At 39.7% G+C, this 26,398-nt stretch overlaps 1 protein-coding gene across 1 annotated transcript in view; it reads right to left on the reverse strand.

Annotated features, from left to right (window-relative positions):
• Nucleotides 1–5,279: 5,279 nt before the first annotated feature.
• NSUN7 (NOP2/Sun RNA methyltransferase family member 7) overlaps nucleotides 5,280–26,398 on the reverse strand; it is a 340,200-nt gene continuing 319,081 nt past the window's right edge. The window contains exon 11 of the mRNA XM_053704032.1: nucleotides 5,280–6,531. Within this exon, the coding sequence (XP_053560007.1) occupies nucleotides 5,872–6,531 (660 nt within the window). The 3' untranslated portion in view covers nucleotides 5,280–5,871. The remainder of the gene's footprint in view (nucleotides 6,532–26,398) is intronic.

Consider the following 26,398-nt stretch of genomic DNA (forward strand, 5'->3'; position numbering starts at 1 on the left):
TGGCAACTTAGTGATGACGTCACCCGCAGGATCAGCACACAGAAGCTAAGCAGAGTTTCACTGCGCTCATACATCAGCTGTGACACTCAGGTCTTTAAAGTGTGCGTGCGTTAAGCTGCCGCGCTAGCTCCCGCTACCCTACCTAGGTAACCCTCCATTATAGAAACATGATAATAAGCATAAAGAAGGGCTGACTAACTAATTTATCTTCAAACTAAAAAATCTTAAAAACTGACAAAATAAGGAAAAGCAAGGTATTTGGACATTATTTGAAATGTTATAATGATCATTTTGCAGCATAGTACCCCTTTAACTCTGTAAATTGTGGGATTTCCAAATCCTGTTAGAAGTGTAAGTGCAGAACCTGGACTGAATACTGCTATATTCCATAGAGTTTTTCTTAGCACACTCTAGTGAGCTATTTATAACTGTCCTTAATAGGTCTCTGTAAAGAAGAAAACCTAGGTTAAAACATGACAAGCCAATTGCTGTATGGGCACCAAGGGCCCAACAATCTAAAGCTCTCCTCTCAGACGAGATTATCTATCAAGTCTGCCTCAAGGTGCCTCAAACATTTTATAAAGGCAAATAATTATCTAGCTATGCAGTATTCTAGATTTTAAGGAGAGACACATACATTTTTCCTACCTTAATTCCGATTGGCTGATAGGATTCTATCAGTCAATCGGAATTGAAGGGACGCCATCTTGGATGATGTCACTTAAAGGAACCTTCATCCTTCAGTCGCCGGCAGATGGAAGAGGATGCTCCGCGCCGGATGTCTTCAAGATGGACCCGCTCTGCTCCGGATGGAAGCAGATAGAAGATGCCGCCTGGATGAAGACTTCTGCCGGTCTGGATGTCCTCTTCTGGCCGGATCGGATGAAGACTTCTGCCCCTCTGGAGGACCACTTGTGCCCGGCTGGGTGAAGACGGCTCAAGGTAGGGTGATCTTCAAGGGGCTAGTGTTAGGTTTCTTTAAGGGGGGATTGGGTGGGTTTTAGAGTAGGGTTGGGTGTGTGGGTGGTGGGTTTTAATGTTGGGGGGGTATTGTCTTTTTTTTACAGGTAAAAGAGCTGATTACTTTGGGGCAATGCCCCGCAAAAGGTCCTTTTAAGGGCTATTTGTAATTTAGTATAGGGTAGGGAATTTTATTATTTTGGGGGGCTTTTTATTTTATTAGGGGGATTAGATTAGGTGTAATTAGTTTAAAAAAAAATTAATTTTTTTTATTTTCTGTAATTTAGTGTTTGTTTGTTTTTGTACTTTAGTTTATTTTAGTTAATTGTAGTTAATTGTAGGTAATTTATTTAATTAATTTAATGATAGTGTAGTGTTAGGTGTAATTGTAATTTAGGTTAGGATTTATTTTACAGGTAAATTTGTACTTATTTTAACTAGGAAGTTATTAAATAGTTAAAATAAATACAAAGTTGCCTGTAAAATAAATATAAACCCTAAGCTAGCTACAATGTAACTATTAGTTATATTGTAGCTATCTTAGGGTTTATTTTACAGGTAAGTATTTAGTTTAAATAGGATTAATTTATTTAATAGTAGTAAATTTATTTAGCTTTATTTAAATTATATTTAAGTTAGGGGGTGTTAGGGTTAGACTTAGGTTTAGGGGTTAATAAATTTAATATAGTAGCGGCGACGTTGGGGGCGGCAGATTAGGGGTTAGTAAAATTTAACTAGTGCTTGCGAGGCGGGAGTGCGGCGGTTTAGGGGTTAATAAATTTATTAAAGTGGCGGCGATGTCCGGTCGGCAAATTAGGGGTTAAACATTTTAGTTAAGTGTTTGCGATGTGGGAGGGGGCCTCGGTTTAGGGGTTAATAGGTAGTTTATTGGTGTTAGTGTACTTTTTAGCACTTTAGTTAAGAGCTTTATGTTCCGGCGTTAGCCCATAAAACTCTTAACTACTGACTTTTAAATGCGGTAGGAGTCTTGCCAGGAGAGGGTCTACCGCTCACTTTTTCAGGTGATCGTAATACCGGCGTTAGGAAAATCCCATTAAAAAGATAGGATACGCAATTGACGTAAGGGGATTTGCGGTAAGCTAAAATCGCGGAAAAAAAGTGAGCGGCAGACCCTCTCCTGCCTGACTCGTAATACTAGCAGGTGTTAAAAAGCAGCGTTTGGATTTCAAGGCAATAAATGCTCAGCGCCTAGTCCATTGGTGTCACAACAATGCAGACAAAGCATGGGTTAATCTGGATTGTGAAATCTTACAAAGGGGTAATGTGGGTGCACTCGCATGGATTTCGACTGAAAACCGGTCCCCTCTAATACACCAATATCCCCTACTGAGCGATGTCTTCAATGGGTGGGACTCTTGGGTCAAGAAGGATGCTTCCATCTCTTCTAGACCATCACTGGTAACACCGGCCTTTGAAAATCCTGATAACGCCCTAGCGAATAAAGCCCGACCCCAGAGATGTACCTATACCCTAGCAGAAGCAGCCATATCTAATGCTTTCGATGAAGGCAAACTCCAAACTCAGGAAAATCTAATGAAATGGAATCAATGGCTTTTTTCATCTTGGTTTAGGGTAGCACAGTTCCATCATTATATTAAGGGACACAAAGATGTGTCCCTCCTCACGCGAGAGAAGACCATTTTTGAAAATATCTGCACATTGGATCAAACGCCAGGGCATTTGATCTCCCGTTTATATAAACTTCTACTGACAAGGAATGATGAGATGTTGCCCTCCTACACAGAGGCATGGCGAGCGGAACTTGACCTAAACATCACCTGCAAGGATTGGTGGCAGATCTTTAATAGGGCAAAGACGACATCGGTATCCATGAGGTTGCAAGAGATGCACTTCAAATTCTTAAGCCGGTGGTACCTAACCCCGCAAAGGCTGCATAAGATTTACCCGCAGGCTAGTGATGAGTGCTGGAGGGGTTGTGGGGAGATGGGCACCATCCTGCACATTTGGTGATCGTGCCCGAGAATTCATGACTTCTGGGAGAGAGTTTTTGCAGAGAGTAGTCGGCTTCTCTGGGTGATCATACCTCCAAACCCTCAATACTTGCTATTCTATAATCTACCCAAAATTGTTATAGAGGCAAAACATAGACTTCTTCTATTGATATTGAATTGTGCGAAGAGTTTGATCCCAAAACATTGGAAGTCGGTTATTGCGCCAAACTTTACTGAATGGAAGAATGGGGTAAGCGATCTGCTCGGTCTGGAGAGGTTTCACTACCTCAAGATAGGAAAGCTGGATCTACACGAACATATGATTCAGATCTGGGAAGGGAAAAACATCTAAATTCCAGGTGTAGGGTGCTAACTTCACTGATGTGAGGATGTGGAACTGGGAGGTACACATATATAATAGTGATTTGGAATGATGTGAGATATAAAAAAAATGTTTCTCTCTCTCTCTCCTCTTTCCCCCCATGCTTTTGCCCTTCCCCCCTCCCCCCCCCCCTCTTCTCTTCTTTCTATCTTCTTACTTTTCTGATGGGGTATAGCTCGATACCCGGGCTGACTTTCTATCCTAACTATGGGATACAGCTTTCAAAAATTTAGGTGCGTAAAAGATAGGCTGAAATTGTTAACAATGTACCAGAAACATATACCAGGAGTACAGTTTCCGAAAAACTTCTACTTATGCACTGTTACTTTTGCTGTACTACTAACAATATGCATAATATGTAATTTGTTATACTTGTTTGTTTATCATTGATTGTACGACTCTCAATTCTGGTCATTCAATAAAGCTTTTTTAAAATAAAAAAAAAAAAAAGCAGCGTTGGGACCCCTCAACGCTGCTTTTTAAGGCTAAAGCAAGACTCGTAATCTAGGCGCAAATTCGTGAAACTTTATTAAAATGCCTCAGATGTCTGAGGCTCCTTTCAGCCGGAAGAATGTCTCACCAGTAATCGTCTATAAAAATCTACTGATCGCAGATTCCACAAAGAAACAGACAGGACCAAAGACGGCTGTACAATCAGTACAAGCGCTTCGCTCCGTAAAAGCGGAAGTGCGGTCTTACATTTGATTGGACTAAAAACAACTGCGACACAAAAAGTACTCGACTAAAAATAGAGCGAAAAACAACAGGTTTATATTTGTAAGACCGTTGAAACTGACTAGAAAAACTGAGCGGCAATCTCCTCAACAGTATTCTCAGATACATAGAGGATACCGGAAGCCCAGTAAAATAAATAATGCTCTACCCCAGAAGTGCAATAAAAAAATAAGGTGACCAATAAAGAAAACTTTATAATAAACCTTTAAAAAAAAAAAAAAAAAAAACTCCCTTTCCAAGAGTAATGCCCAACTCATACTATAAACAAAAGTGCCATGTCCTAAATAGGACTCCTTATAATAAGGAGTATTAAGTCCCTTTTATAAATGAAGGAATTGAAAGCGGATTAACCTCCTAAATGCAGGTATCCCTCTGAACCTAGAAGGAAAAAACCTTCCTTAAATGTATGATGAATGCTGATCCTTAGGTGTGGCAGGCAACTTAGTCGCTGTCATAGACCTGTAGGAAAAGAAAGAACAAAGTAACCAACTCTGTTTTTTTGCAATGGGGTAGCAAAGTGGTAAAAGTAAAGCAAAGGACTACCTCGCCGTCTTTTAACTGCTAAAATCCACCACTACTCTTACTCAAGAGATTGACGTGGACACAGCTAGACCCCAATCCTTGCTTGCAGGGAAAAGTACCCATAAAAGGATTACATTCTTCAGAAACTAACTTCATACAACCTCCAATGACAGAGGCAAAGAGAATAACTGGGGGTTATGGGTAGTTACATTTAACAGCTTTGCTGGGGTGCTCTTTGCCTCCTCCTGCTGGCCAGGAGTTGAATATATCACTAGTAATTGGAATGACGTTGTGGACTTTCCATGTTATAGGAAATATATATATATTTATATACACACATACACTGTACATACACACACACACCACACTGTACCAGGCTGTAATTTATAGATAAGACAGTGCAGTGGCACTTTAACCTCTTAAGGACATATGACGGAATTTTTCCGTCATAAAACAATTGAGCAAACTGAAAGCTGTGTCCTTAAAGGGTTAAAAGTGTTAAAATCCCATTTTAGAGTGAGGGCAAAGTAGTGATCACAGGATGGCGTGTGTGGCCTTGCGCCCTCTACCTGTGAGTGGAAAGTGAGGTAACTTTAGCAGCCATGAAGCTGTTCTGTAACAATGCAACTAGGATTTTTCCTTTTTTAGAAGTGAATATTTGATTGAACAAATAACTGCCATCTCTTGTAGATGAAGAGGGAAACATATTTACTACAGAACATTTATTTAACATAAGAAAAATACAGCAAAACTTTAATACGTAACATATACACTAAACAAACACATCATGCAATTTTTACAACAAAAAACCTAGTAAAATTTGGTGGCGAAAAAAGTACGTTAATGATGGAGAGTTTAAGATCCCAATTAAAGCATATAAAATCAAAAAGGACCCCCCCACAGAATTTATCATTATTAATAATAATAATAATAATAATAATAATAATACAATACAATTTATTATTTTATGAGAGTTTAATTTCAGAATGCAAATGCTTTTTAATATTTGATTAGGAATTTAAACTCTAGCATTAATGCACTTTATTGCTACTGAATACACACATTGCTATACACAAACCTTTCTTTCCCTCTCACATGTGTATTGAGTTAATTTTTATATGGGACAATACGGCTATTGGTGAATTTTCTGTACAATATGCTGTGATTTACAATTACATTTTTGGGTCTTTAATTGGCAATATTTAATCTCTATATTCTACTCAAAAAAATATACTATTTTCCCATATATAACTATTAAAGATGTCTATAAAGATGAATGAATAAGATAAAAATAAGTGTTTAAAGCCAAGGCTTGGGATGTTGAATTAAACCAGAAGGTAACGCTTCTCTGGATTTAACAACTTTAGATAACGACTGAACAAAGGAGTTGTGTGTGGAATCTCTTGCTACTGAATGCCAACGCTGATGGAAACAATTGGCAGGATTTCTGAGTTTGACAGCTGGTTGGGTACTGAAACAAGGCCCTGTTACTGGCGGCAACATTATCCGTACAGGCTTGAGCACACGCACTTTGTCGTCTGATTTTGCTTTTGTCGTACAGACATTTGCCTGGCGATTTAACATAGAACTGAAGTTGTTTGTATTTCTCATCAGTGCAGATGCTGAAATTTCCTTTGAAGGCTTCCGGTTCTGAAAATTAATTTGATTTACGGTTTTATGAGATGTAAAGTGCCTATCAACTGATGTAGTTTTTTGTTCAACAGATGTAGAAGGCTTTTCATTGCCTTTTAAGCTGGTTTCTTGTTTCAGAAATTCTGCAATCTTTGTTTGTGTAGCAGAAATAGTGGGGGGGTGTTTCTGAGCAACTGCTTTTCCTTTCTTTGTCTTCCCTTCTTTTTGCTTATTAATTGGTTTTGATACCTCAAGACCTTCAAGCAGTCCTTTTGCAGCAGCACGAGCCAAGACATCTTTAACAGTTACTGATTCGGGGGGATGTCGCTGGAAAACACATAGAAAAAGATGAACAGTTAGCCACCTTGGCATTTAACCATGACACTCTTTGGATTACTTAGTTATAATGGTGATAAATGCTTATAACACACTCAGAAACAGCTTTCACCCATTTGTTTTCTGTTATGTACAGAACTGGAAAATGTAAGACAGGGAAATGCTTGCAGACTCAAATACCATATTTGCTTTAATAGGAGAGAAAGAGCTTAATTGATAAATTAAAAGGGCATTTTTTTATATTAAGAAATGCTAAATTTATGTTTACAGATTATCTTCTTGTAGACTATGGTCTTTGTTAAAGGGACAGTGTACTCCAGAATTTGTATTGTTTAAAAAGATAATCCCTTTATTGTCCAGTCCCCAGTTTTGCATAACCAACACGGCTATATTAATATACTTTTTACCTCTGTAATTACCTTGTATCTAAGCCTCTGCAGGCTGCCCCCTTATTTCAGTTCTTTTGACAGACTTGCATGCTAGCCAATCAGTGCAGACTCATAAATAACTCAATGGGAGTGAGCACAATATTATCTATATTGCACACATGAACTAGCACTGTCTTGCTGTGAAAAACTGTCAAAATGCACTGAGATAAGAGGCAGTCTTCAAGGGCTTTGAAATTAGCATATGAGCCTAGCTAGGTTTAGCTTTCAACAAAGAATACCAAGAGTACAAAGCAAATTAGATGATAAAAGTAAATAGGAAAGTTGTTTAAAATTGCATGCTCTATCTGAATCATGAAAGTTTAGACTCTTTAATATTTGCTCTAGTGTAGGAATGACGTTCTGGCGTACGTTTCGCCGTAAGCGTACAGCTTTTTCAAGGAAGTAGAAAAAAGGCATTTATGCTTATGGCGAAACCTGCGCACCAGGACAGGTATCGAGTGTTTATCACTTACCCGGCGAGGGTTAGCATAGCCATCAAGCACGCCATCTACCTCCATCCGAGTAAGAGTTGTGATATCACTCCCACTAAAGCATTGCATGTGGACAGATGCCCAAGTGACTATATGTACGAGTAGTCATTTGTGGATTTTTAAGAATTTTTATGTTTTTAAATAAAATGCTATTTACCTAAAGCAGCGGCCTGTGATTGGTGTTATACTGGGTACCTGGCAGTATAAAACCAGGCGATAAACCACTTGAATCACTAAGATTGAGGAGGACTTCACTGATTACACATATCCTTAAAATTGTATTTGACCACATTTGATTTGTTTAGTTTTTTTTTTTTTTATTCTAATTATTACCAATATACCAAGTGATTTTTGTACTTATTTGTTTATTATTGGATGACACTCCTTTACCAAAAAGATAGGGAAGTCGAAGTAGCGTTATGCCCCTTATGCTTCCCCGAATAGACAACAAACAAAGAGGAAGATTGTCTAAACTCCTTAGTAGCCTGAAGATAGATCTTCAATGTGCGAACCACATGCAAATTGTGAATTAAGCGTTCCTTCGATGAAGAAGGATTAGGACACAAGGAAGGAATCACAATCTCCTGATTAATGTTGCGATCTGACACAACCTTAGGAAGAAAACCTAATTTAGTACGTAAAACTGCCTTATCTGCATGAAAAATCAGATAAGGGGGCTCACATTGCAAAGCAGAGATCTCAGAAACTCTGCGCGCAGAGGCAATAGCCAATAAAAAGAGAACCTTCCAAGATAACAATTTAATGTCAACAGAATGCAGAGGCTCAAACGGAACCTGGTGCAAAACCCGAAGAACAAGATTTAGGCTCCAAGGAGGAACCCCAGATCTAAACACAGGTCTGATAATAATCAGAGCCTTACCAAAGGACTGCATGTCTGGAAGCGCAGCCAGTGTCTTGTGCAATAAAACCGACAGGGCCGAAATCTGTCCCCCTCAGGGAACTAGCAGAAAGGCCCTTCTCCAGCCCATCCTGGAGAAAAGATAAGATCCTGGCAACCTTAACTTTGTGCCAGGAAAAAACCACAGCCAGGAAAAAAACACACTCTTCGCACCAGAATAAGTAGGTCCTCCACACCTTGTGGTAAATACGCTGAGTAACTGGTTTAAGAGCTTGAATAAGAGTATCAATGACACTTTCAGAGAAACCTCTCTTGGCTAAGACTATGAGGTCTATTTATCAAAGTTCTGGCGGACCTGATCCGACAGTGCGGATCAGGTCTGACAAACCTCGCTGAATGCGGAGAGCAATACGCTCTCCGTATTCAGCATTGCACCAGCAGCTCTTGTGAGCTGCTGGTGCAACGTCGCCCCCTGCAGATTTGCGCCAGCAGGGAGGTGTCAATTAACCCGATCGTACTCGAACGGCTTGAATTGTGGCTTTCTCTGTCCTGCAGGCTCGCCAGAAACACGGCTCCCCTCAATCTCCATTCGGAGCTTGATAAATGGGCCTCTAAGCGTTCAATCTCCACACAGTCAGTCTCAGAGAATCTAGATTTTGATGAACAAATGGACCTTGTATCAGCAGGTCTCTGCAACAAGGTAACTTCCACGGAGGAGATGAGGACATCCCCACTAGATCCGCAAACCATGTCCTTCGCGGCCACGATGTAGCAATCAGTATTACTGATACCCACTCCTGCTTGATGCGGGCCACCACTCGAGGAAGAAGCGGTAATGGAGGAAAAGTTTGAACCTCCAGGGTACTGCTAGTGCATCTATTAGATCCGCTTGGGGATCCCTCGACCCGTACCTGGGGAGCTTGGTATTGAGAAGGGACGTCCCCCACTTGCAGCATATCTCTGCAAACACCTCGGGATGGAGAGACCATTCCCCTGCATGGAAGGATTGCCTGCTGAGAAAATCCGCATCCCAATTGTCCACACCTGGAATGTGGATCGCTGACAGCGAACAGCTGTGGGTCTCCACCCACTCCAGAATCTTCCCTCATCGCCAAGGAACTTTTCGTTCCCCCCCTGATGGTTGATGTAAGCCACCAAGGTTATATTGTCTGATTGGAATCTGATAAACTGGGACAAACCCAGAAGTGGCCAAGCCTTCAAGGCCTTGAAGATTGCCCATAGTTCCAAAAACATAAATTATGCTTACCTGATAATTTCATTTCCATCTTTACGAGGAGAGTCCACGGCTTCATTCGTTAGTTGTGGGAAACACAGAACTGGCCACCTGGAGGAGGCAAAGACACCCCAGCCAAAGGCTTAAATACCTCCCCCACTCCCCTCATCCCCCAGTCATTCTGCCGAGGGAACAAGGAACAGTAGGAGAAATATTAGGGTATAAATGGTGTCATTAGAAAAACAAAAGAAATTTAGGTCCGCCCAACAGAGAACTGGGCGGGAGCCATGAAATCTCCTGGTACAGATGGAAATGAAATTATCAGGTAAGCATAATTTATGTTTTCCATCTTATTACGAGTCCACAGCTTCATTCATTACGTGTGGGAAACAAATACCCACGCTCTAGAGGACAACTACGGGAGGGTAAAAAGAGGCGGGCCCTAGTCTGAGGGCACCACAGCCTGCAAAACCTCTCTCCCAAAAGTTGCTTCAGCCAAAGCAAAAACGTCAAATTTGTAAAACTTAGAAAAGTATGTAAAGAGGACCAGGTAGCTACCGTACAAATCTGCTCCATTGACGCATCATTCTTGAAGGCCTAAGAAGAAGCCACAGTTCTAGTTGAGTGAGCCGTAATCCTCTGAGGGAGCTTATGTCCCTCTGTCTCATAAGCCAAGCGAATCATGCTCCTCAGCCAAAGAGATAGGGAAGTGGAAGAAGCTTTCTGCCCTTTGCGCTTTCCCGAATACACAACAAACAATGCTGAAGTTTGTCTGAAATCCTTTGTAGCCTGAAGATAAAATTTCCAAGCTCGAACCACATCCAAGTTATGAAGTAACTGTTCCTTTGAAGAAGAAAGGTTAGGACACAAGGAAAGAACTACAATCTCCTGATTAATGTTGCGATCAGACACAACCTTAGGGATAAATCCCAACCCAGTGCAAAGGACAGTCTTATTGGCATGAAAAACCAGGTAAAGAGGTTCACATTGCAAGGCCACCAACTTAGAGAATCTGTGTGCCAAAGCAATAGCCAGTAGAAAAAGAACCTTCCAAGACAGTATCTTATGGTCAAGAGAATGCATAGGCTCAACTGGAGCCCTCTGCAAAATACAGGCCTGATCCTGGATAGAGCCTGAACAAAAGTCTGTATATCAGGAAGCTCAGAGAGCTTCTTGTGAAACAACACAAATAGAGATGAAATCTGTCCCTTTAAGGAACTGGCGGCAAGTCCCTTCTCCAAACCGTACTGGAGGAAGGAAGGTATCCTGGATACTCTGACCTTATGCCAGGAATATCCATGGTCTCAAACCAGAGTAAGTAGGTCCTCCACACCTTATGATAGATGTATCGGGTGACCGGCTTCCTGTGTTAAATGAGAGTATCAATCACACTCTCAGAAAACCCTCTCCTGGCTAAGACTAAGCATTCAATCTCCACTCAGTCAGCCTCAGAGAATCTAGATTTTGATGCACAAAGGGGCCCTGTACCAGCAGATCCCTGCGACAGGGCAACCTCCATGAAGGAGACGATGACATCCCCACCAGATCCGCAAACCACATCCAACCTGGCCACGACGGAGCAATCAGAATAGTTGATGCTTGCTCCTGCTTGATGCGGGCCACTACTCGAGGTAGAAGTGGTAACGGTGGAAATATGTAGACTAGGTTGAATCCCCAAGGCACTGCTAAGGCATCTATCAGTTCTGCCTGGGGATCCCTGGACCGCGACCCGTATCTGGGTAGCTTGAAGTGGAGTCTGGACGCTATGAGATCTATCTCCGGAGTTCCCCATTGTTGCAAATCTCAGCAAACACTTCAGGGTGAAGAGACCATTCCCCAGGATGAAACGATTGTCTGCTGAGAAAATCCGCTTCCCAGTTGTCCACACCCAGGATGAGGATCGCTGACAGCGAGCAGTTGTGGGTCTCCGCTCACTCCAGAATCCAAGATACTTCCCTCATGGCTATGGAGCTTCTCGTTCTCCCCTGATGGTTGATTTAAGCCACCGAGGTAATGTTGTCCTCAGAGTGTTTAAGATCGCTCGGAGTTCCAGGATGTTGATCAGAAGAAGAGACTCCTCCCAATTCCACCTGCCCTGTGCCTTTCTGCCACCCCAAACAGCTCCCCATCTTGAGAGGCTCACGTCCGTAGTCACAATCTCCCAGGATGGTCTCAGGAAGGATGTCCCCTGGGACAGCTGATCTGGACAGAGCCACCAAGAGAGGGATTCCCTCTACCGGTTGTCCAGAGAGATTTGTTGGGATAGATCCAAATGATCACTGTTCCATTGCCTCAGCATGCACAACTGAAGAGGTTGTAGATGGAACCTGGCGAATTGAATAACATCTTTACTGGATACCACGAGCCCAATCACCTCCATAAACCGGGCCACAGATGGCCTTGAGGAGGTCTGAAGGGCAAGACAGCTGGAGGCAATTTGGCTTTGTCTCTGGTCTGTCAGGAATATCTTCATGGATATGGAGTCCATTATCGTGCCCAGGAACTCTACTCTGGTACTGGGAACCAGAGAACTCTTAACTGAGTTTGTGAACGGTAAATTTTAATTGTGACTCCAAATATGAGACTACATTTACTACGAGATATAACGATAATTATAGAGAAATAACGAGGATACTTTCAAAACATTGGACTCTTCTTAGAAGGGATCCCATTTTTAAACAAATTTTAGCAACACATCCAAGTTGCACCTTCAGAAGGGCACCCACCCTGAAAGAAAAAATGGCACCTAGTAAGGTAGTGATGAGCAAACGAGGTACATCTCTTAGGAAAACCAGCTCTAGACCTTCTTTTACTAATATTGATAAATCCCAAATGGGAACATATAGATGCAATAATAGCAGATGCCATATGTGCAAATACATCACTAATGGTGCCAAGACTATCACATCACATAGCACAGGGGAAACCTGTGAATTAAAACAAAGAATGACTTGTAACTCCACCTATATAGTATACTGCATTACGTGTTTATGTGGCCTTCAATATATAGGCCGTATCTGCAAGAAAGTTAGGCAGAGATGGTCAGAACATCTTAGATGTACCTTGAGAGGTTCAGATAAATATAGTACCGCTAAACATCACACTACAGTACATGATACTAATACATGTTTAATGAAAATTACACCATTAGAAAGTATCCTTTTCATAAACTCACAAAATAGAATGTCCAGGCTCCGCCAGCGAGAAACATACTGGATATATAGATTTGGGTCTTTATTCCCTGATGCTTTAAATGAAGTTATAGACACTGCAGCATTTTTATAATGTATTATCAATATATTTTATGTATAATATTATATTATGAATCATATTTTGTATTTTCTATGTTTTAGATCACACTATATTATTTTAGCATATATATGTTTATTATCACATGGGAATTTCCTGTTTAATATCACACTATATTATATTGGTATATATATATTTAAGATTACACTATATTACTCTTATATGTATAGAGGGTCCTCATGCATATAAGAATACTTTATCACTACATTTTTTTCAATTTTTTTATGAAAAATATATATTAAGAACTAATTCTTATAAAATATGTATATAATTAATTATATACATATCGTGTATTCCTAACATTAGTTTAGTGTATGATGATTTTTTTATATTCAGCTGAATATAATGATCATTTATATATATATATATATATATATATATATATATATATATATATATATATATATATATATATATATATATATATATATATATATATATATATATATATATATATCAATATCACATACTTTGTTGCATTTATAACATATAGCACATATTTAATTCATCATCTTTTAAAACTTCTCCAATTCTATATCATATTTATTTTTCACATTCTTTCACTCATATTATTAGATCACATAATATAGTATCTATATTTATACATCATATATTTATTTTCACAGCATTAGTCCTATTATTATTAACTTTATTTCTATTTATCAATTTTATTTTTATTTTTTCCGGTTTAATCCCATTCGATTGACTCTTCGTTTGTTATCATTATTTGATACAGATTATTGTTTGCACTATTAGTTCTTAAGACTATTAGTTTCAAAATCCTATCAACAGCCATACACATCAATTTGCGAAACCTATTAATATTGTTTTTTTTTTTCTTTTTTCAAAGACAGCTTTATTAAGGCATAATAAAATCTTTTACAAACAATGCATAGTACTTATTGTTCAGTAAGAAATCAAAAGCCCAAATTTGGGATGCATTACATGTAGACATTGAGTACAGCTGTCATTTTATACAACAACATTAACTATAAAACACAATAACACCATCAATAATAATGTCGGAATGTTAAATCTCACAGTTTATCTGTATAACACTTACATTTGGGCCTCATTTACAATTTGTGGGACCTGGGTTTTGGAATTCACATATACCTCCCACAGCATCTTCATTTGGGCATATGTGTCTAACCTTTTGTTGGTCAAGTAAGTGTACTCTTCAAGTTCTAGGATCTGATTAAAAGTATGTAACCACTGCGCTACACTCTATACTAGTCCACTTTTCCAGTTTTTTACCACCAATTTTTTTATGCTGTTACTACCTATAAAAATTAGGTTCCTTCTGTCCTTAGAAATCTTATTTGTGGATCTGCTGACAATGTAACTCCCAACATTTTTTACATCTCTTGAGCTATCTCCCCCCAAGTTTTTGCTAGTGGGGGGCAAGTCCACCAAATGTGAGACATAGTGCCTATGTGTCCTCTACACCTCCAGCAAACTTCACTACATGTAGTAAAGTTTATGAATTCTAACGGGGGTAAGATACCACCTCTGGATTATTTTGAGATTCATCTCAATCAGTTTGCTAGAAGCAGACACCAATATTGGTTTAGTTTTTTAACATTATTCCATTTAGGGATGCCCCGAAATTTCGGTAGTCGAAATTTTCGGGCGAAAATGAGCCTATCCCATTTGGGCCGAAAGAGGGGCAAACCGGCCGAAAATTGCGTGCTCTATCTGCCCAACACCTACACTTACTGGCTGCCGCTTACTGCATCCACTCGCACCTAAAATGAAGGACGGTGCAGCTAGAGGCCTTCTAGGCCGTTTAATAAGCAACTACATTTCCCACAACACCATTCACTGCAGCACAGCCTCCTCCCTCCTTTCCTACCTAGAGCGGTTCCTTCCTATTTTTGCAAAATCTGCACTTCCTGTTCTGAAAGGCTCCGGTGTACTGTTTGCTTACTGCTGTAGAAGAGGAGTTGCTCCGGTTCAGCAGTTCAGCTCCGTGAGAGACATCGGAGGTTTGATTTACAGCTGTGTAGTGTGAGGAGGTAGAGGGGGGTTGCTCTGTGTTATGCTGCTGTAAATCAAACCTCCATTGTCTCTAACAGAGCTAAACTGCTGAACCGGAGCAACTCTTCCTCCACAAAATGCTGAATAATTGCAGTAATAGACAAAGCTTCTACGTTTTAAATCCCTAGTAAACAGTTATGTAAGCAGGGCTTTTACTTAATGTGTGTACCACATGTGTGACTTTGTTGTGCTGTTATTTAGTCTGTAATTAGTGTGTGTGAGCTGTGTACTGTATAACATAACTATTACACATGCAGTATTCCTGATCTGCCAATAAATATTAATACTGCAGTGTAAACCATTTCTTGCAAGTTTGAATTATCTAGCCTTTACTGTTTTGCATAGATAGAAAGGTTTTATAGGACTATACTTAATTTGGATAACTAGTAAACCAAAAGAAAATCTCTTAAATCTGATTCTTTTACATAGAACTGAATGAAGACTGTATATTGATATTAAATAATCAACAATATATTATTCTTCACTCATTCACATATAACAGAAACAGATTTAACAGATTATTATTTATATTGCTTTTTAAAGTTATTTTTCTGTCCAATTTCAGTGTGGTTAATGGTTATGTATTTACTGGCTTGTAGTTTTTTTTATTTCAGATCCATTAAATTCATTAAAAACTCTAATATAATAAAATTATAGAAAAAAAATATTTTAAAATCATTTTTGAAAAAAAAGTCAGTTTCGGTTTTCGGCCAAGGGCATCCTGAATTTTCGGTTTCGGTCCAGAATTTTCATTTCGGTGCATCCCTAATTCCATTACATTTCACATTAGTCCAAGTGTTCACTTTATAATCATTTCTTATCATAATATAATATATCATCACATGATCTCCTTATATTGTTCTATAATTGGTTTCTATATCTAGCATTATTGCTTTTAATCTATAACGATTATTTACTTTCTATGACATTGATACACAGTATATCATAAATTGTTCATTTTCTATTTAATTCCCATCACTTTACTTTTTTATAATCTTCTTATATTAATTATTTATTTATTATTCTTCCATTTATTTTTACTTACTCTATTTCTAACTCTCAGCGATCTACTCTCTTTCTATGAGAGTGTTACACAATATATTACTAATTACAGTCAATGAGTAATCTTTGGCTTTCTTCGTTTTACACTCTATTAACTATTTAGCACATATAATCTAGCTATATTGCGAGCGTTTTTAGCCATATTTATGGATTTTGTTCACATATTAATTTACATAATATATTTATTCTTTTTATTATTGTTATATTTATTGTTCTATTAATTGATACACATTTATTATTTAGGTATAATTTTATCTATCAATGCCAACGTTAGTTTGTTATATTGAATTTATATGGGTAGACACTTATTTTGTTTTAAAAAAATTACTATTGGCTCACTTCTTACACACGCCCATTCCTTCCTTATGCTCAGAGAATCACCATTGGCTTACAACTCACACACCCACACTCCGGTTTTATGCTTGATATGCATAACGGAGAAAATACTTCTTCTAAGTTAGATTACTTAGATTACTCATATCTGCACATTATGTATCGTTTCGCATTGGGTAAATATAGTTACATGTTCATACGCAAATCATTCAATGTATGTTATTTAAGCCGGTCCCGCGATTAACATCAGGTTTTGTTTGCATTTGTTTGTACTAACAATACTGTCGATTTGTCTTATTTATATTTGGTACATAGCGTTGTTTTAAGCACACTAAGCATTTATTACTTTGTATTTGCTAACAAGATAATTCTGCTATTTGTATTACTTACAAGATCATCAGATAAATATGAAGTCTGTATTAATTGTTTTTGACTAAGTAGCGAAAAATGTATAAAGACCATTATCATATGTTTGTATTAGAGCAGATTACCTATCACCTGTTACAAATGGTGTTTTCTTATTTATTATTGGTCTACAGCGGTTTAAAAGGAGTCTCCAGCTTGCAATCAGTATCAATAACGCTGAGAAACGCGTAGCGAGTTTTTACTGATTTTATCTTTAACATCTGTTATTATTACTGCATGTTATTGTTATTTTACCGTCATATAAAGCTTTTTTTAAAACTTTATATCTGGAGTCTCCTATTTTTGTATCTGCTGCCTGCATCGGTTACCGGAGAAAAAACCTTTTGACTGGCTTATATGTGTACTGGGACACCATAATATTCTCAGTAAGCGTTACTTGCACTATCGTGTGCGCTTTATATTGTGAGTACCCACCTATTTGGGATCCATCTAAGGGGGTTCATACATATTACCTGTCTGCACTAGGAGTCGCCCTCTGTCTTTACCTTTCACAGACTACCGAATCTACCACTGATTTCAAGAGGAGCTGCCCTCGTTGGTGCACAGTTTACTGGGACACTGCTGAGTTCCCTGACCGCTATCCTCTGCATTATCTTTGCCGCTATACTCTGTGAGTATTATTCTATTATTAGTCAATATTAAGTCACACATTTATTGGCTACACTATGAGGCGCCCTTTCTGTTCTTTTGTTTTTCTTTACTGAGTTTATCTTCCATCCATGAAATCGAAGAAGTAGAAGAGCTCTCGAATGGTCCTCTGCCAGCCGGCAGGATGGAGCCTGGACCAGGATGTCGTCCAGATAAGGTGCTACTGCAATATCTCTGGATCTCACCACCACGAGCAAAGCTCCCAGAACCTTAGTAAAGACTTTTGGAGCAGTGGCCAGACCGAAGGGGAGAGCTACAAACTGGAAGTGCTGGTCCAGAAAGGCGAATCTTAGGAACTTGACTAATCCTTGTGTATTGGCGCATGAAGGTAAGCGTCGTTCAAGTCTATCGTAGTCATGAACTGACCCTCTTGAACTAAGGGCAGAATAGACCATATGGTCTCCATCTTGAACGATGGGACCGACAGAAACTTGTTTAAGCACTTTAGGTCTAGAATCGGGCGAAATGTGCCCTCCTTCTTTGGGACCACGAAAAGGTTTGAATAGTACCCTAGACCTCTTTCTGATAGAGGTACCGGTACAATTACTCCTAGAGAGGAGAGATCCCTCAAGCACTCTAGGAAGGCATATCATTTCTCTGGCCCCCGTGACCATGGATATGATAGAGTCCAGGCGTGGACCGAAAATAAACTTTCCCTTAAATGGGAGGAAAAGTAATCTAGATTTGGATGTCATGTCAGCAGACCATGACTTCAACCACAGGGCCCTCCGGGCCAGAACAGAGAAGCCTGATGTCTTGGCATTCAAACGAATAAACTGCATATTTGCATCACAGATAAATGAATTAGCTACCCTCAGGGCCTTAATTCTTTTTTTGTGGCCTCCTCACAATAAACACAGGCATTGGATTTAGGCAAAGAGGGCAAAGAGGGAGTACCCTCCAATGCACCAGAGTCCTCCATAGCTTGTGCCTTTAATATGGCACCTTTATAGAAGAATTATAACATTTGAAATACAGTACAAAGCAGTTGAAAAACATGTATATATATTATGTTAGTATAACCAAAATGCTTAGGTTACAAAAGGATAAATTCACATATTATAGCATAATGCATTAGTAACCCAATCTGTCATAAAATTCAGTATACACCAATAGTTACCATAAATATTAAATAGATAACTTCTGAAAAACATTTCCTGTTTGATTTTTAATTATAGATTTAACTAGCAACCAGATTTAGAGAGGTAGCAGATGTTCTAACATGTATATGTACTATATATAGCTAAAGTTACATTCTCTGTCCTAATGTCTTACATCTCAAGTGTTAGTCATAAATAAGTAAATGCTAGTTAAATATTCATCTATATCGTAAACCGTGAATTTATGTGATATAATACTTAATATATAATGATCAGTTAACAGTTAACCCACTGGTGTTAAAACGTTCCTACATAAGTTTATCAGTGCCAGCAATTTATTAGATGAGTTTGTACGTTCATACTATCTGGAACCCTGGTTTTCAATTTGAAAATCCAAAATGCTTCGAGTGTGCGAAGCATGCTGTCCCTGTCACCGCCCCTTCACCACCCCTTCTAGGTGTCTATGAGTAAGGCAGGAGCTGAAACATGTTAGACCGCTGCTGCCCTGGTTCTCAATGTTTTTACTGGATATCACCGATGAATACATTTTAATATCTTATGTACAGGCAATAAACATTAAGTTTTACTTTTTAAGCCTGTTGCCCTGACTCACTTCTTTTTTCACTTGTGCTTGGATATATTTGACAGACCCAAGGAAGGTTTGTAAGCGATTTGCGGGGCAACGCTTTTTGCAGCTGCTGAATGTAATAGGTCATCTACCTGTTGTTGACGTGGAATGTAATTCTCATCTACCTGTTGATGATGTGGAATTTGGGGAAGACCAACATAGTAGGATACGGAGCTAGACCACGGTGAATGCTTAAGCAAAGAATCCAGGACGGCAACATCCAGAGTATAAGGTACTGTCTATCCTAATAGCAGCTATATACAGTTTACAAAATTAATACAATAAAATAAGGAGATGCAGATCATCAGAGAATTTCTACTGAGTTATATTGTAAGTAAATAACAGGAAACCTCATGTCACCCATCACATTTGAAAAAAAGGAGTCCCGAAGGGACAACTTATTCGCATAAGAAGAAATTGTACTACATTAGAGGCCTATGATAAACATTCAGATCAGTTGATCAATAGGTTGATAGAAAGTGGCTATAACACAGTAGAATTAGAATCAATCAAGAGGGAAGTGAGAAAAATGAACAGAAAGTCTTTATTGAAAACAAGAAAAACAAAAAGAAAAAATTCAAATAAACAGAAATTACAGCACATAAATTTCATAACAGCATATAGCAAGCAGTTTAATAGTATAAGGAACATCATAAAAAGTAATTTAAATATATTACAGACCGATCCTATACTGAAAGATATCGTTGACAGGTTGCAGATATATAGCAAAAAGATCACCAACAATTGGTGACAACAAGAGTGTTGGTTATCCAAGAAAGGATGATATAAATGTGGCCATCACCCATGTTTAACCTGCTCCTATATAAAAACAGGTGATATTTTTACCTCCTCAACTACAAAGAAAGAGTATAAAATAAAATATCGGTTAGACTGTACATCAAAATACATAATATATCAAATTACTTGATCAATATGCAAAGAACAGTATGTAGGTTGCTCGAGTCGAATGTTAAAAGACAGAGCAAGAGAACACCTTAATGACATACAAAGTGAGCAACCTAGGACTAGAGTAGCCAAGCATTTTCATAAACATCAAAACCCCACTAGTGCATTCAAATTCAGGCAATAGATTATATTCCGAAAGCCCCTAGAGGTGGAAATAGGTTTAAAAACCTATTATTTAAAGAAACAAAATGGATATTTTTCTTACAGACAAAAGAACCGAATGGTATCAATGCAAGGTGGAATGTAGACCTCTTCCTAGGATAACAAAGTATATCCATTATTCTAATTTCTGGGTTACTTTTGTTCTCCATAGCACTGCTTTTTTTTAAAAACAAGCTATAAAGCGTACTCTAAAGTTACAAAATATAAACATTGACAATGGAAAACAATAGTTGTAACAAATTCTAATTACAGCAGATTAGGGGCTTACTATATTCATTGGCGCTTTTCTGTGAGCTGCCGTGTACTGGGTATGTTTAGTGTGATTTTAAGAATGGCCTGCCTGCGGCCTACTCACGTGGCGTTGTCCTCCGCCCAGATGCTTCTCCGGTGTGTATTGGCTCTATTTTTACATTCCGCTGGGATCCGCCTGCATGCACACTACTGCTGTGCCTTCCGCTCCTGTTTGCAGCTAGATTGGGCTGTATAGGTGCTCTGCTATGGGTGATTAGCCCAAGAGCCATACGGAGCTCACTCGGTGTGCAGCCATCCCCGCTTTTTTTTATTAAACAAAATGTCATGGGGTAGTAACTTGGACAACTAAACATTTGTGACCTTTAGCTTGATAAAGCGAACAATCATTTGAAATAGCTGATTTTGTCTGCAAAAAAATGTCACCTATACTGATCTTGTCAATACTGTAGTATTTGCTATAGAAAAGCTATGTAATCAAGAGGAAAAGGCAGTGGGGTAGAAGGAAAAGTGTCCCTGTGGTTACTTTCAATACAAAAAAAAACTTATCAGATGCTTGCCTGAGTACATTACATTTATCAGGTAAGCATAAATTATGTTTTCTCTTGTTAAGTGTATCCAGTCCACGGATCATCCATTACTTATGGCAGTGATTTTTAACCTTTTTTTTGCCGTGGCACACTTTTTTACATTAAAAAATCCTGTGGCACACCACCATCCTAAAATTTTTAAAAAATCACACATTGTAGCCTAATATATGTATATATACACACATACATACACACAAACACATACTGTATGTATTGTGCTGTTATGCCATGCCTCCTACAAACTACCCCTGCACTGGGAGTAAAAAACAAGCAAAGTTTAAAAAATATGTCACACTGTTGTCAGTCTGCCGCGGCACACCTGAGGATCTCTCACGGCACACTAGTGTGCCACGGCACACTGGTTGAAAAACACTGACTTATGGGATACCAATACAAAAGCTAAAGTACACGGATGACGGGAGGGACAGGCAGGCTCTTTATACGGAAGGAACCACTGCCTGAAGAACCTTTCTCCCAAAAACAGCCTCCGAAGAAGCAAAAGTGTCAAATTTGTAAAATTTGGAAAAAGTATGAAGAGAAGACCAAGTTGCAGCCTTGCAAATCTGTTCAACAGAAGCCTCATTCTTAAAGGCCCAAGTGGAAGCCACAGCTCTAGTAGAATGTGCTGTAATTCTTTCAGGAGGCTGCTGTCCAGCAGTCTCATAGGCTAACCGTATTATGCTACGAAGCCAAAAGGAGAGAGAGGTAGCCGAAGCTTTTTGACCTCTCCTCTGACCAGAATAAACGACAAACAGGGAAGACGTTTGTCGAAAATCCTTAGTTGCCTGTAGATAAAATTTCAGGGCACGGACTACATCTAGATTGTGTAGCAGACGTTCCTTTTTCGAAGAAGGATTAGGACACAAAGATGGAACCACAATCTCTTGATTGATATTCCTGTTAGTGACCACCTTAGGTAGGAACCCAGGTTTAGTACGCAGAACTACCTTGTCTGAATGAAAAATCAGATAAGGAGAATCACAATGTAAGGCAGATAACTCAGAGACTCTTCGAGCCGAGGAAATCGCCATTAAAAACAGAACTTTCCAAGATAACAACTTGATATCAATGGAATGAAGGGGTTCAAACGGAACCCCCTGTAAAACATTAAGAACTAAGTTCAAACTCCATGGTGGAGCAACAGTTTTAAACACAGGCTTGATCCTAGCTAAAGCCTGACAAAAAGCTTGAACGTCCAGAACTTCTGACAGACGTTTGTGTAAAAGAATGGACAGAGCTGAAATCTGTCCCTTTAAGGAACTAGCGGATAAACCCTTTTCTAAACCTTCTTGTAGAAAAGACAATATCCTCGGAATCCTAACCTTACTCCATGAGTAACTCTTGGATTCGCACCAATATAAGTATTTGCGCCATATCTTATGGTAAATCTTTCTGGTAACAGGCTTCCTAGCCTGTATTAAGGTATCAATAACTGACTCAGAAAAACCACGTTTTGATAAAATCAAGCGTTCAATTTCCAAGCAGTCAGCTTCAGAGAAATTAGATTTTGATGTTTGAAGGGACCCTGGATCAGAAGGTCCTGTTTCAGAGGTAGCGACCAAGGTGGACAGGATGACATGTCCACTAGATCTGCATACCAAGTCCTGCGTGGCCATGCAGGCGCTATTAGAATCACTGATGCTCTCTCCTGTTTGATTCTGGCAATCAATCGAGGAAGCATCGGGAAGGGTGGAAACACATAAGCCATCCCGAAGGTCCAAGGTGCTGTCAAAGCATCTATCAGAACCGCTCCCGGATCCCTGGATCTGGACCCGTAACGAGGAAGCTTGGCGTTCTGTCGAGACGCCATGAGATCTATCTCTGGTTTGCCCCAACGTCGAAGTATTTGGGCAAAGACCTCCGGATGAAGTTCCCACTCCCCCGGATGAAAAGTCTGACGACTTAAGAAATCCGCCTCCCAGTTCTCCACTCCCGGGATGTGGATTGCTGACAGGTGGCAAGAGTGAGACTCTGCCCAGCGAATTATCTTTGATACTTCCATCATTGCTAGGGAGCTTCTTGTCCCTCCCTGATGGTTGATGTAAGCTACAGTCGTGATGTTGTCCGACTGAAACCTGATGAACCCCCGAGTTGTTAACTGGGGCCAAGCCAGAAGGGCATTGAGAACTGCTCTCAATTCCAGAATGTTTATTGGTAGGAGACTCTCCTCCTGATTCCATTGTCCCTGAGCCTTCAGAGAATTCCAGACAGCGCCCCAACCTAGTAGGCTGGCGTCTGTTGTTACAATTGTCCAGTCCGGCCTGCTGAATGGCATCCCCCTGGACAGATGTGGCCGAGAAAGCCACCATAGAAGAGAATTTCTGGTCTCTTGATCCAGATTCAGAGTAGGGGACAAGTCTGAGTAATCCCCATTCCACTGACTTAGCATGCACAATTGCAGCGGTCTGAGATGTAGACGTGCAAAGGGTACTATGTCCATTGCTTCTACCATTAAGCCGATCACCTCCATGCATTGAGCTACTGACGGGTGTTGAATGGAATGAAGGACACGGCATGCATTTTGAAGCTTTGATAACCTGTCTTCTGTCAGGTAAATCTTCATTTCTACAGAATCTATAAGAGTCCCCAAGAAGGGAACACTTGTGAGTGGAAAGAGAGAACTCTTCTTTTCGTTCACCTTCCATCCATGCGACCTTAGAAATGCCAGTACTAACTCTGTATGAGACTTGGCAGTTTGAAAGCTTGAAGCTTGTATCAGAATGTCGTCTAGGTACGGAGCTACCGCAATTCCTCGCGGTCTTAGTACCGCCAGAAGAGCACCCAGAACCTTTGTGAAGATTCTCGGAGCCGTAGCCAATCCGAATGGAAGAGCTACAAACTGGTAATGCCTGTCTAGAAAGGCAAACCTTAGATACCGGTAATGATCTTTGTGAATCGGTATGTGAAGGTAAGCATCTTTTAAATCCACTGTGGTCATGTACTGACCCTTTTGGATCATGGGTAAAATTGTCCGAATAGTTTCCATTTTGAACGATGGAACTCTTAGGAATTTGTTTAGGATCTTTAAATCCAAGATTGGCCTGAAAGTTCCCTCTTTTTTGGGAACCACAAACAGATTTGAGTAAAACCCTTGTCCTTGTTCCGACCGCGGAACCGGATGGATCACTCCCATTAATAAAAGATCTTGTACGCAGCGTAGAAACGCCTCTTTCTATATTTGGTTTGTTGACAACCTTGACAGATGAAATCTCCCTCTTGGGGGAGAGAATTTGAAGTCTAGAAGGTATCCCTGAGATATGATTTCTAACGCCCAGGGATCCTGGACATCTCTTGCCCAAGCCTGGGCGAAGAGAGAAAGTCTGCCCCCCACTAGATCCGTTCCCGGATCGGGGGCCCTCGATTCATGCTGTCTTAGGGGCAGCAGCAGGTTTCCTGGCCTGCTTGCCCTTGTTCCAGGACTGGTTAGGTCTCCAGCCTTGTCTGTAGCGAGCAACAGCTCCTTCCTGTTTTGGTGCAGAGGAAGTTGATGCTGCTCCTGCTTTGAAATTACGAAAGGAACGAAAATTAGACTGTCTAGCCTTAGGTTTGGCTCTGTCTTGAGGCAGGGCATGGCCTTTACCTCCTGTAATGTCAGCGATAATTTCTTTCAACCCGGGCCCGAATAAGGTCTGCCCTTTGAAGGTATATTAAGCAATTTAGATTTAGAAGTAACGTCAGCTGACCAGGATTTTAGCCACAGTGCTCTGCGTGCCTGAATGGCGAATCCGGAATTCTTAGCCGTAAGTTTAGTTAAATGTACTACGGCATCTGAAATAAATGAGTTAGCTAACTTAAGGGCTTTAAGCTTGTGTGTAATCTCATCTAATGGAGCTGATTCAAGTGTCTCTTCCAGAGACTCAAACCAAAATGCTGCTGCAGCCGTGACAGGCGCAATGCATGCAAGAGGTTGCAATATAAAACCTTGTTGAACAAACATTTTCTTAAGGTAACCCTCTAACTTTTTATCCATTGGATCTGAAAAGGCACAGCTATCCTCCACCGGGATAGTGGTACGCTTAGCTAAAGTAGAAACTGCTCCCTCCACCTTAGGGACCGTTTGCAATAAGTCCCGTGTGGTGGCGTCTATTGGAAACATCTTTCTAAATATCGGAGGGGGTGAGAACGGCACACCGGGTCTATCCCACTCCCTAGTAACAATTTCAGTAAGTCTCTTAGGTATAGGAAAAACGTCAGTACTCGCCGGTACCGCAAAATATTTATCCAACCTACACATTTTCTCTGGTATTGCAACTGTGTTACAATCATTCAGAGCCGCTAACACCTCCCCTAGTAATACACAGAGGTTTTCCAGCTTAAATTTAAAATTTGAAATATCTGAATCCAGTTTGTTTGGATCAGAACCGTCACCCGCAGAATGAAGCTCTCCGTCCTCATGTTCTGCAAATTGTGACGCAGTGTCTGACATGGCCCTAATATTATCAGCGCACTCTGTTCTCACCCCAGAGTGATCACGCTTACCTCTTAGTTCTGGTAATTTAGCCAAAACTTCAGTCATAACAGTAGCCATATCCTGTAATGTGATTTGTAATGGCCGCCCAGATGTACTCGGCGCTACAATATCACGCACCTCCCGAGCGGGAGATGCAGGTACTGACACGTGAGGCGAGTTAGTCGGCATAACTCTCCCCTCGTTGTTTGGTGAAATATGTTCAATTTGTACAGATTGACTTTTATTTAAAGTAGCATCAATACAGTTAGTACATAAATTTCTATTGGGCTCCACTTTGGCTTTAGCACATATAGCACAGATATCTTCCTCTGAATCAGACATGTTTAACACACTAGCAAATAAACTAGCAACTTGGAAATACTTTTCAAGTAATTTACTATAATATGAAAACGTACTGTGCCTATAAGAAGCACAGAAAAAGTTATGACAGTTGAAAATTAATAAACTGAAAAGTTATAGCATCAAATCTTTGTAAAAAACACAATTTTAGCAAAGGATTGCTCCCATTAGCAAAGGATAACTAACCCTGATAGCAGAAAAAAAAATAAAAAAAAAAAATACAGAAATAAACGTTTTTTTATCACAGTCAACTACAATCTCACAGCTCTGCTGTGAGTGATTACCTCCCTCAAAACAAGTTTTGAAGACCCCTGAGTTCTGTAGAGATGAACCGGATCATGCAGGGAAGACAATAAACTTCTGACTGAATTTTTTGATGCGTAGCAAAAGCACCAAAAAAGGCCCCTCACCCTCACACATAACAGTGAGAGAGATCAGTAAACTGTCATAAATTAAATAAAACGACTGCCAAGTGGAAAAAAATAGTGCCCAAAACATTTTTTCACCCAGTACCTCAGAAAAT

The sequence above is a fragment of the Bombina bombina genome, chromosome 2, assembly GCF_027579735.1.
Source record: "Bombina bombina isolate aBomBom1 chromosome 2, aBomBom1.pri, whole genome shotgun sequence".
Taxonomy (NCBI): domain Eukaryota; kingdom Metazoa; phylum Chordata; class Amphibia; order Anura; family Bombinatoridae; genus Bombina; species Bombina bombina.